This window comes from Halichoerus grypus, chromosome 7, assembly GCF_964656455.1.
Source record: "Halichoerus grypus chromosome 7, mHalGry1.hap1.1, whole genome shotgun sequence".
Taxonomy (NCBI): domain Eukaryota; kingdom Metazoa; phylum Chordata; class Mammalia; order Carnivora; family Phocidae; genus Halichoerus; species Halichoerus grypus.
In genome coordinates this window covers 113970966-113983408 of record NC_135718.1, presented here as the reverse complement: position 1 = coordinate 113983408, position 12443 = coordinate 113970966, and the positions used below count along the sequence as shown (strand labels likewise).

Here is a 12443-nt window from a genome sequence, read left to right as displayed (position 1 = left end):
TTTGAGATAACTCTGAAATTATGTTAAAAACCGAGCAAGTAACACTTGAGGATTTTTACTGCATAGAATTGAATTACATGGCAGGAATTAGCGTGAATAACCTCCCCAGATTTCTTTCACTGTTCCATATTTCTCAAGTGATGTGCCTTCTGGGCTTTCGAGCAGGGGTTGGCAAACTACAGCCTCAGGGCCAAACATGGTCCGCTGGCTGTTTTTGTAAATAAAGCTTTATTAGAACACAGCCAGACCCACTCATTCATGCATCGTCTATGGCAGCTTTCACACTATAAGGCAGAGCTGTGTAGTTGTGACAAAGACAGTGTGACCCTCAAAATCAAAAATATTACCTGACCCTTTACAGAAAAAAAAATTTGTTGATCCCTGCTTGAGAGCGCAAAGGCAGCAATTTGGCCCCTCATGGTTGAGGACAGGGTGACCATTCTGGGAGCACTCACTCCACAGGAACTTTTCTGTCCCATGTCATTTTAACTTTAGGATCTTATCTCACCAATCTACCCATTCTGGTCCCCTTCTAAAAATACTACAAAAAAATGCCATCCTTCCCAGGAATGGCCCACGTTGCTTCCACCTGGAGCCCCTTCATAATCCTAGACTCTTCCTAAAATCTACCCTCCTCTGAGGCTGTTGAACTTGGGTCAAGCGTTGGAAGAGTGAATCAGAATTCCTCTTCCCCTCAGTAATTACTAGTGACTTAGGGCACAGAGTTCTCAATCCATTCCTGTTAAAAATGGGTGAGCAATGGCATTTACTTTCTGGGTCTACTTTCTGGTAGATAGGCTGCTTAGAGGGAATGTAGGCAGGGCCTGCATCGAACTGGCCCTATGGCCTTGGACAAGTCACCTAACCACACTAAGCCTCCTCATCTGTAAAATGGTGCTAATGATGCCCTGCCTACCTTGAAGGGTGGCTGTGTGGCTTATATTAGATCATGTATGTAACTGTTGTTACAACTGATAATAACCATATGGGAAAGCAACCAGAAATGATGGAACATTGGTTTGAAAAGCATGGATGGCCATGAGATGGGGAGCCTGAGAAGGGATGTCTTCACTCCCCTGAGAGAGAACTGCTTGTAGAAGAGTCCATTGCTCACCTAGCCTCACTTAGGTGTCTTTGGCTTTCATGTTATCTTGGGACCCGAAAACCTTGTGCATTAAACATGCTCCTCCCCACTCATTCCAGCTGCTGGGAAGAAAGAATTCCATGAGAACTAAAAAAAAAAAAAAAAAAAAAAAAATCATGAGACTTAGATCGAAGAGCTATGAGAGAGCAAAAATAGAAAGGAGAACCCCTTCTGCTTCGAAATTCACAGCATAACAGGCTGGTTAGAGTTTCATTGGCCTTCTCTTTGAGATGCGGGGGGAAGCGCTATCAGGGATAATGTGAGCCAATGTCTTGGCCAACTGATACAGGATGCAGAGAATACCAGCTTATAGGCAGTACGAACCCACCCACATTCCAATCTCAAGAAACAAAGAGCAAATGGTTAACTGAACTTCCTCTCAAGAATCAGGAGACTTGAATACTGATGAGCTGCTATTTAGAAAAAGAGGAGGAATTAACACCAACATCAAGAAAAGACTAGAAAGAGTAAAGCTGGGACAAAGCCTCACGTGGCTGCTGACAAGGACCGGATGCTCAGAGGCGGACATGTGGGTTCATAATTTCAGGTAGAAACCATGGTCCATCCCGGGACCAGGAGGTTGCTTCCTTGTTCTGGTCTCTGACAGAGCAGATGCTTTAGCCCCTGAAAATGAATCCATTGTTGATTCTGTCCTTTCCGCAGAAAGCCAGGACTCCCTAGCAGGCCCTTGATAGAAGGGTGGTAAGATAGGTCACATTGTTCCTGGAATTCTGGCTGGATCTGACCAGGCTGCCTGCCTGTGGGCTGGCTGGTGGGAGCAGAGCTGGAGGGAGAATGTCCACGGCTCCCTACCAGGCCCCTGAGCACAGATCCAGGCAGTCTCCCCACTGAGGAGAGCAGAGCTTGCCCAAGCTGAACTCTGGAACAATCTGCCGCCTCAAGAAGCAAAGCCCTTTGCCAATTCCCTTGTGCTAACTGTGCTCCTTGCTAATTAGCCTAACGGGAAATTCGTCTCTCTCCATCTGCAGAGAAATGCTGACTTCCCACTGCCCCTGACAGGCGGGTCTGAGTGACTGGCTGTAATCGCTCTCTGTGAAAAGCATACCATTGGGCAGCCCACTTCACGGCAGCCTGGCATCTGCTCTGACAGCTGTCAGAGGCCTTCCTGAACTCTCAAACTCTGTTCTTCGAGGCCTGGCTCGAGCCAGCGTCCATTTTCTGCATCTGGCCGAGAATGGGCCAGACAGGTGTCTTGGGGGTGCTCTGGGCCATTTGGCAGTCCCTCGGGTGCTGGATGGGCTCTGATTTCCTTCGACAACCCGGGGCAGTGCAGTTCAGCAAGGTGGTGGTTCTCTGAGGCTTACTGGTCTCAGTCTGTCCTGGTCTGGCTTTGCCGGGTCCCAGGGGGGGGAGAAAAAAGAAAAGCTGCTCTTCTTCTTCCGGCCATCAGCTTCATGGCTAAACTGTCATGTCTTTCCCACCCTTTTCTGAGTGTCCTCTATTAACCCGCCTGTGCTTCCTTTGCAGCGGCAGGATCCCGTATAAGGATATGTACAAATTAGTGCGGGTGATCTCACCGCCTCTGGGCCTGGGAAAGAACTGCCCCTACAGGGTGGCTTGCAAGGTTGGCCTCCCAGTCCCCAGCCGTGCCCGGCCGTGGGGTGCAACCTCCAACCCTCCTGTCCGTTCTGCTACACCACCACTGCGCCACATGAGGGAACCTTCATGTTGCTTTCCTTTGAGTTTAAAGAGGTCCAAACCCTCCCAGAACCAGCAGCTATTACATAAGGAAGAAGGGCACATGGGGGGGGGGCGGGGAGGCGGAAAAAAAGGACTTCATACAGAAGGCCGATGTGACCTGTCTCACTGTTCAGCACATGCACACAGTCACGTGTGTATGCACACACAACCACACGCACACTCTCACACACTCGGTCTCTCTCCCCACTCCACCTTAACCTGTAGCTTTCACCAGAGGGACCTCTCCGTTCTCCAGAGAATGTGGACATCTTTGCTGGTTTCCCTTCACTGGAGAACAGAGGGCCTCTTTTTGGTAAAAGTAGCATCATCCTCCCATGTGTAAAGTAGCAAAGTGTGATCCTAGTCAGCCCTACCTCTGCGCATCCTCCAGCTCCTGGGTAGTCTGGCCAGAAGGGATCGTAACAGCTCAAGGATAGAAAGGAGGTGAGAAACCATGAAGAATCAGAGCTAAAGGGGAGAGTGGTAAGAGAGGGTAGCCTCCGTGGCGTGTGGAAGAATGCAGTAGCTCAGGGGGTCTGGGAAGGTCTTTGTAGGTGACGGAGGGCTCCTGAGCAGATTCCTTGCCTTAGGGTCCTCTGGATATTGCTGAGGGGACCAAGGGGCCTGTCATAACTGCCGCATCACTGCTTGTTTGTGAGACCAAGGACGTTGTTCGGGGGCACATGGGACCCCCTGTGCAACTCTGCCAGACCCTGGGAACTCGAGCAGGAGTGGCTCTGCCAAGCCGCCGTCCAAGGCCAAGCCCAATAGATAAGGAAGCCCCTCCTGGCGCTGCAGGAGGGAAGGGTGGGCTCTCTGGGCATAGCACGGTCCAGCAGCTGGCAGAAGACGTAGGCCCAGGAAGATGCCAGCGTGGGCAACGGGAAGGAGCTGGCTTGGGGGTGGTGACACAGTGACTCCCGTACCCCAGGGGCCAAGCAGCTGCCTCTGCTGAGACTCTTTAAACTGCACCCCCGTGAAACCTGCAGCCGCATGTGGGGAGAGCCGGGAGGGCAGCATGGCATGCGAGATGCTCTTCCTTCTCCTGGTTTGGTTTCTTCTGTCCCCAGCATGCCATCGCCCAGGGGCATGCCGGGAGTAAAGAGCACTCTTCCCCGCAGAGCCAGGTGGAAGCAACGGGGCCGGCCGACGCGGAAAAGCAGCCCACCACTTTGAGTGCAAGTTGCCGCCTCCTGATGCACACACACCACAGAGGGGGATACACGACGTTCCGCCTGTGGGTTGAGAGGAGGAGAAAGGCCCGACTTCCAGGTCGGGGGCCCCATCCCCGCGGGGGCCAGAAATCCTAACCCGTGGCTGGAGCACCGTCTATCCGTTTTATACCGCTCGCACACAGCCCTGGGAATTGCAAACAGGCTTGCGGTGAATGGGGGATGGATAGAGTGAACAGCCAAGTAGGGTCCTGATCATCCAGGAGGAGAAAACTGAGTCCCCACGACTGCGCTCTAGAGTCAGAGGGACCAAAATGTTGCCACCAATGTTCCCGGGTCTGTGTGGGGCGTGATATAAATCCGCACCAGGATGGAGTCACACGTACGATTTGCCTTGATTAACAGGTTTCCTATTCTTTTTCTGTTTGTCCATTTTGTTTTGTTTCTCTTCTTCTGTTTTCTGTATTATTTTGTTTGTTTTGTTTTGGCTCTCTGGGAATGCCTGTTCTCCTCTCCTCCCGGTTTGCATCCTTTTCCCCACTTCCTGTTCCTTTCCCTGCCACCCTCCCTGCCCCACCAACCCACCCCACCCCCACTTACCACCCCTCCATGAGCAGTGGCCGCATCCATTACACTGAGATGTATGAAATGCTGACTCTCATGTCACCACCGCTAGGCCTCGGCAAGAGATGTCCCTCCAAAGTGGCATATAAGGTAGACCACCCCTTCCTTTGTTCTGGGCTAGAGACCAACAGGAAACGGGACCCAGCTGTGGGGAGGCCAGAACATGGGGAGGAAGCTGGGCTGGGGAGGTGGAGGAGGGAACCAAGGGGGAAAGAAACAATGAGATTGAAGGGCAAGGAAGGTTCCTGGAAGTATGGAGTCCTAGAACAATACAAAGCATGCTTGGCAAGACTCTTCACCATGAGATGTTTTATGTGTGATTCTGTGTTTCTACAAGCATGTGGCTTCTCATGAATTACCAGATTACCAGAAAGGAAGTGTTAAGTAACGTGTTTCCTCAGAGGAGGCGGAGTGGTGGCCAGCAGGATAGCGTATATGGGCAAGAAGGAAGCCTACAGCGAAACCGCTATCAGAGCCTATAAAAAAAAAACAAACAACTTTCAATTAGATAAGCTAAGGAAATAAATGCAGAAATTTGTCTAAACACGGTTCAAGAAATTTTTAGGAGAGGGGAAAATCCTTAACAAATTTCTTCTTCTTTGACAGAGGAAGGAACTGTGGCATGGTTCCTTCTAGGTATCAGAAAAAAAAGAACAACATGATCTCTATGATACATGAGGAAGGATCCAGCCCCCTCCCCCCATCAGCCCAGCTGCTGGGCTCTCTTGTCAGTACAAGGGAAAAGGTGACAACGGGCACAAGTTGCCCTCAGCATTAGATTTGCTTTCTTGGCATGACTGATGATGGGGGCTAGCCCTGGAGTCACGGCTGGATTCCCCATGGCTTGCTCAGAGCAGTGTTGTATATTGGAAGTCACCTGCTGTCAGGGTACTCAGAGCTTTGGGGTCTGATTTTCTTCTCCACCCATTAGTAATAGTTACTGTGGGGTGTTTAGACTGACCCAGCACTCCGGAGCTCTTTCATCTAGGAAGGCACCCCAGCAATGTTACCACTTGTCTAGAAGCTTAAGGAAGTGGGAGAGAGATGGCACTCAGATACAAACAAGAAACTGACTTTACACTCTAAGACACCACGTCTGTGGAATCACATTAGGTGAGATGTTCCAACGGAGCATTATAGATCCTGCCTTGGGAAGAGACACATCCCTCCCTGCTAGGCTGGTGGTTCTGCCAGAGGACCTTCTAGCTGCTTCTACCTCCAAGTTGTACGGCTCCAGAGAGCATCTCCTTGGAACAGGGCCATTTCGGGTCCAGGACATGGCTCTTCATGCACAGCTTATGGGCTGGCGTCCTTTTTGCTCATGATGGCCACATCCAAAAGGACCAGGTGGTGGGACATGGCATTGAGTTCTTTGAATTTCTGGGATGAAGCTTGGTGGGAGAGGGGGTGTGGGGCCTGGAGGAAAAGTTAAAGGATTCCAAAAGCAAGATACTCTCTGGAAAGTGGATTTGGCCATTTCAGTTTGATCCCTTCCTTCGGGTGAGGGGAACAAGGCCTGCCCACTCTGCTCCTGCCTTGGTCACCCTTCTCTCATTCTCTCCTCTGCGCTCTGCAGCCTTCTTCCCCTAGACCCTGTTTGCACTCTCTTTTCCATCCTGCTCCACCTCATCCTTTGGATAAGTTGGACTTATGCATGTTTAATCATGTGCTGGCAAATTTCACCTTTTAAAGACTCAAAAAGGGGGCATCAGGATGCATCTTTCAAGTCAGATAAGCAAAGCGAAATCTCCCCCATCACTCTCTTTCCATGTGAGTTTTGGGGGTATCCATGGGACAAGGAGAAACAGAGAGCAGCCTTGAATCAGGGAATGGAGTCACCTCCCAGAGCTGACTCTTTTCTCTGAGCCACTTCTTTTAAAAATCACTTTCCATCCCTATGAAAGACATTCTTAGGACCATGGAGGAGTCCTGCAGAATGCTAGTCCCCCTTCTTTTGGAATTCGGTGACATTCCCTAGGAAAAAACTAACTACATAGCAGCGAGTGAGCCTTAAGTGAGAAGCAGAGAGAGGAGGTGGGACCGGGGACAGGGAATCCTTGCCCTTCTTTTTTGTCTCTGCATTTGACCCCTGTACTTCTCTTCTCTTCTCACCAAGGTTTCTTTCGATATTTTTTTTTCCTCCTGCTGTTTCTTTTCTCTCTTTCGCACAGAGGTTGGTCCTGATGAATATGCCAGTAGCTGAGGACATGACAGTCCACTTCACCTCCACACTTATGGCTCTGATCCGGACAGCTCTGGACATCAAAATCGCCAAAGGTGAGCCGGGGAGGGAAAACGGGATTCTGGAACAACTCACCCGAGGTGGCACAGGATGGAGATGTTCGAACTTGCATCCATCTGACAGCGCCGTGATGTGGAAATCAGCTCTGTAGGGTCCTAGTTTCACCTCTGACTCGGTAACTGTAATGTTTGCCATTTCTTCCTGGAAAAATGAATGGTTTGATAATCTCTAAGGCTCCTTCCAGCTCTACCAGCCTGCGATCTTCATTGTCTGGCACATAGTAGGCCTACAGAAGTCTTTGCTTATTGAACGAATGACTTTTGATTCTGTCCTTTCTTTCTTATGTGGTATCATCTCTAATGCCCTGGAAGGTTCGTGGCAGGGGCTATCGGGGCAGTACTTTGCTCCTCTCCATTTCTGATTCAGTGATTTAGGAGAGGAAAAGTTTACTATTTCCAGATGCACCTCCAGCCTTCCTGCTCTTGCCTGATCCAAATCCTTTTTAAAATCAGGTCACTCAGACTATGGAGTCAGAGTTGCTGGAAGAATTGATGTACGTCTCATGAGGCAGGGGAGGCTCCTTATGGCTCTTTTCATTTTTCCCTCTGATATATTAAGCACCTGGGAGGTGTTTCTAATGAATGAGGAAGCTGCTCTTGGTCTCGGGGCCTCAGATCTGTGGCAGGTTATCCCTGAGTCACTGAAAATGGGAGCAAAATTGTGTTCTGCTTCTTCAGCAGAAAGACCTGGTATTACCAGATCCACTGTCACTAAGTGCCAAGAATTCCTCTGAGAATATGAGGTGCCATGCTGATTCAGCTCCCACCCCCCACCCACTCCCTCAGTCCTTGGTATTTGTGTGTCTGTTCTATTTATGAAAATTTATCTTCTAGGTGGTGCAGACAGGCAGCAGTTAGACTCGGAGCTGCAAAAGGAGACCCTGGCCATCTGGCCTCACCTGTCCCAGAAGATGCTAGATCTGCTTGTGCCCATGCCCAAAGGTGTGGGGTCTCCTCCTGGGTAGCGTTGTCACTGTGGGCTCAGCATGCCACGGTCACGTCTTTTGGGAGAATAGGAAGTGATCAAGGAGATAAAGGTTGCTCTTTTATCCTTAGGAAACCCAAATCCCCCACTTCTTAATCCCTTTGCGTTCACTGAAAACGTTTTTTCAAGATAGGTCACTGTAGTTGTGGGTGAAACTTCTTGGGCGCATAGCTCTCTCCCTGCCTGTAGTAGTGTTCAGCAAACCCTCACGCATTGGGAATAAGGGTGCTGTGACTTGGACATGGGAATCTAGACCAGTGGAGGTGATGCTTACTCATATGTGGTTTCTCATCAGTATCCTTACCCTCGCTGGGTGGCAGTGGAAGCTCCCTGAGGGCAGATCTGGGACCTCATCACTTTGTATCCCCAGGGTCCAGCACACATGGAGCTCTCCATAAATGTTGGCTAGATGGGTGGCTGAGGGAGCAAACCTGCTTCAGAGAGTGGGGAGGCTTGTGAGGTGTCCTCACTCTCTGCCACCTGTCTTCTTCCTGTTCCCTCCCATGCCACCTTTGTGGTTCTAGCCTCTGACCTGACTGTGGGCAAAATCTATGCAGCAATGATGATCATGGACTACTATAAACAGAGTAAGGTGAAGAAGCAGAGGCAGCAGCTAGAGGAACAGGTGAGGGTCACTGACAGCAGGGGAAGTGGGTGGGCCATGAGGAGTCATAGGAGGGCCCCTCTAGGGCAAGGCCTGCGCCTCCCTGGGGCTCAGAAGCAGAGGCTGGGGTGCAGGGTCCAGGAACGTTCTAGTGTTGGGGATTAGAAACCCAGGGGATCAGAGGATCAGGCATGATCCTATCTTACCCAAGTGAATGGTATCCCCCACTCCCCTGCTGGTAGACCCCATCATCACATGAATTCCTCCTTCCTGCTTTTAACACAGAAAAATGCACCCATGTTCCAGCGCATGGAGCCCTCATCTCTGCCTCAGGAGATCATTGCCAATGCCAAAGCCCTGCCCTATCTCCAGCAGGACCCTGTTTCAGGCCTGTGAGTATAACCAAGGACTCCACAGCCGTCCTGCTTGCATCCGATCACCAGCGCCATTATGCAGGCCCAGAAATGGCCAGGAAGTGATAGTCTGAGCCAAGTGATCCTTTCTCTGAGTTTGAGAAGACAACAGTTTTTATTTTAAAATGGTTATTCAGCGGGGCTAATAGCATGTTCAGTCCTGGGGCCAGCTCAAGAGAGAGTGAATGGACAAAGGAAGAAGGGCATACGTTCATGTCTTCGCTCTACAAATAAGAAACTGGGGACTAAATAAGTTACCCAAAGGCATATGGCTAGTAGGAAGCTGAACTGGAAGTTTGTTATTCCTAACTACAGAGTATTCCCACTACACTGTTACCTGTAATGAACAAAAGGAACCTTAGATCAGGAAAAAATATATATATATTGGAAGCGGAAACAAAGCCTCAGTTAAGGAATTTGCCAACTCTTCTGAGTTGTAAGCCCTAGCCCCCTACTTGGTCGTTAGTCATACATGATTTACTATAGCAGACATACCTCATTATAACCTGAACTTCTTTACATCAGCAAGCATGTCCAAGTTCCCAAAGGGCAGGAATCTCTCTACCCAAGGTGAGTGAGTTTTTGCAGTTGGGTTTAACCCAGTCTTCGTTCTCATGGAGCTGATAATCATTAAATACCACAACCTCAGTAATTATCAGGGGAATGAAATCAAGGCTTGGGAATGAGACCTCTGTCAGAATGCCATTTGGAGTTTCTCACACCACCAATTCCTTTCAGCCTGTGATGCTGGACACCTGTTTTTGAAAAGCATTGATTTCAGAGGTCTTAATCCAACACATTTGCAAGAGAAGCAAAGGACCAACATCATGACCAAGGCTATTCATTTTTACAGATATTTGATGTGATAAAGTAGCAAGGTATGGATTCTCCTGTCTACAGAAAACCAGGAGAAGTCTGTCTTTGGTCTGTGCAGGAAGGGGGTATGACTGGAGCAGTGGAAACTTCCCAGGGGAAATACAGGGTCTTTCAAGGGCTTTGGCTTAGAAAGAGAGGACACCCCTCCACCTAGATCTCTCTCACCCCAACAATTTGCCATATTTAACTCCTACTACAACATCAGTCCAACTCCTCCCTGTGTTTATTGATACTTCTCCTCCTTGATTTGACCAATATTTATTAAAACCCCCTATGAGAGAAGAGCTGGCTCAGGCACTGGGGAGTTATCAGTCAACATGATCACGGCCCCCATGGAGATAAATATTGAAAAAGAAATTACAAAAGTGAGGAAGGTTAAAATGCAGAAGGGTAGCCTCATGTGATACCACAGAAGAGAAGCAACACAGCGGTTCCAGGGTGTGGGGAGGCCTCCCTGTGGAAATAACATTTAACGAGACTCAAAGGCATGGTCTTCAAGGGGGGGGGAAGGGGGAGAAGCCTCAGGAACCTGAAAACTGTCAGGATGGCTGGAGCTGAGGTGATGAGCTCCATCGGGGCCAGCACGGGGAAGCATTATAAACAGGATACAGGAGTGAGGGTTTATCTAAGGATCATGGGGTTTTACTCATCAGTGTGACATGATCAGACTTGGGCTTTTCAGAGATGATTCTTGAAACCATTGTGGACTTGGATCAGAATGGAACAGTTTGAACGACAGAACTGCTTTTAGTATGTGATGGCAATTGTGTGAATTATTAATGACTGTGGCTTGGACTAATAGGATGGAGATGGGGAGAGATGCTCAGACTTGAAATATTATCAGGAGGGAGACTGGATGGGATGTGGTGATTGATTTGCCTCAGGGAGTGAAGGAGGGGAAAAAAAAAATCAAAGATGACCCACAAGTTTCCAGCATAAGGCTTTGGGTGGATGTTGGCACACTTCCTGAAAGGGGTTCAGAGGTAGAGGTCCTCAGGACCTTCTGCCCTCCCTGAGCTTATACCTGGTGGAAAGCCAGTCATGAAACAGAATTATCGGAAAGCAGAAAAGTTGTCATTTTCAGTGATTTGTACTAGGAGGAAAACAGTGTGGCATAATCTGAGTCCACCTCCGTTCTGGCGGTGGGGAGAGATCAGAGAGCATTTACTGAACAGAATGAATTTTGAAGGATGAATTAAAAATAATATGAAAAAAGTTTGCCGAGGGCAGGGGAGTTGGAGAGAAGCACTCTGCTCTCTGGGAACAGCCTGTATTAACGTCTTGAGACAGAGAGAAGCCGGGCGGGCCCATTCAGTGAACTAAGAGAGTCCAGTGTGTCTTAAATTCAGGAGCAGGAGATAAAGGGCATGAGAAAGCAGGCAGGGTAGGAACCAGATCAGGAGAGGCCGTGTTCCAGACTTTATCCTAACAGTGAGAATCCAGACACGGTTTTTAAAGGAGGAAGTCACTCTCACTTCAAGTTATTCAACTCTAGGAGGTTGTTCAGTGATCCCAAGTGTCCTTTCTCTCTATTGGGGATTCTGTGGTGACTCAGAGAGCAGTGTCCATCTTGCTCCCAGTGGTTCTCAGAAGGCACACTGAGGACCTGTAAGCAGGTCATTTAAATATCAGATCGCTCTGTATCAGTTGTGAAAATTCAGCAAACATCCTCCTGGCAGCAAGGGGACAGGTGGGATGACTCTCCGCTCTTCAGATCTCTCCCTGTGATCCCAGTCAAGGTAAGATTGTGCCTATGGATTATTTTTAAGTAAATTTGTTCATGCCTCAGATTTTCCAGTGGATCCATTCATGAGTGCAGTACCCTCCACTATGAAATGGCTGTCCCTGGAGTACAGGACGATGCCCCCTCTCTCCCTTCCAGCTGCAGCCCCATCCCTGACCACTGTCCCTCTTCCCACCATCAGGAGGCTCACTCCGCATTCTTGAGTAGGTCAGAGGGCACCTGTTACAGTGCTAGTCGCAGTGAATGGCAGCAACAGACACCTTCTCCGGAGAGGCTGGCTACCTCTTTCTCTCCTAACCAGCCCTGTGGGTCCCATTGGCTAAGAGTGTCTGCAGGTTCCCAACAGTGGTTTAAACCGGGACGGCTCCCCATAGCTTTCATTCAGAGGCCTCTTACCTCATCACCATTTAAGAATCCTCCTCCATAACCATCAACCCAGAAGTTACCACCTTGGAGATCATTCCACCCAGTTCATAAACCAACAGACATAGTGTCTGGCACAGAATTGTCCATCAGTGAATATTCATGGCATTGAATTGTTTAGTTTGGCCAAGGATGTTGGCACAATAAGACCATATTTCTGCTGAGACTGGGGGAAATTTTTTAAAAGACCATGACTGCTTAATATTTAAACAAACTGTTCACTGTTTAAACTACAGTATTTTTTTTTTCTCTGCTGAAGGGAGAAACCGAGCAGAAACAGGTTTGTAATCGAGCATGGGTCTTCCATATGGCTGAGTGTGACAAATAATGTCGTTTGTCACGGATAGACTAGTCACCAGCAGAATTCTGATGAATGGTTCCAAATGCAGGTTGAAAACAGTGGCTTCTCCTTTCCAATGCTTTTTTCTTTTTTTTTTTTTTTTAACTTTTTTTATT

The 12443-nt window shown here is 48.9% G+C and overlaps 1 protein-coding gene across 4 annotated transcripts in view; it reads left to right on the top strand.

Annotated features, from left to right (window-relative positions):
* The window catches only part of CACNA1E (calcium voltage-gated channel subunit alpha1 E), a 319486-nt gene that overhangs the window by 291189 nt on the left and 15854 nt on the right, over positions 1-12443 (top strand). For 2 of the 4 annotated variants that reach the window (XM_078078099.1, XM_078078097.1), the window contains 5 exons: positions 4635-4731; positions 6813-6918; positions 7777-7884; positions 8452-8552; positions 8817-8923. In XM_078078099.1, coding sequence (XP_077934225.1) covers positions 4635-4731; positions 6813-6918; positions 7777-7884; positions 8452-8552; positions 8817-8923 — 519 coding nt within the window. Of the gene's footprint in view, positions 1-2632; positions 2730-4634; positions 4732-6812; positions 6919-7776; positions 7885-8451; positions 8553-8816; positions 8924-12443 lie in introns of all 4 variants that reach the window. The other 2 variants (XM_078078098.1, XM_078078096.1) reach the window with 1 other exon arrangement.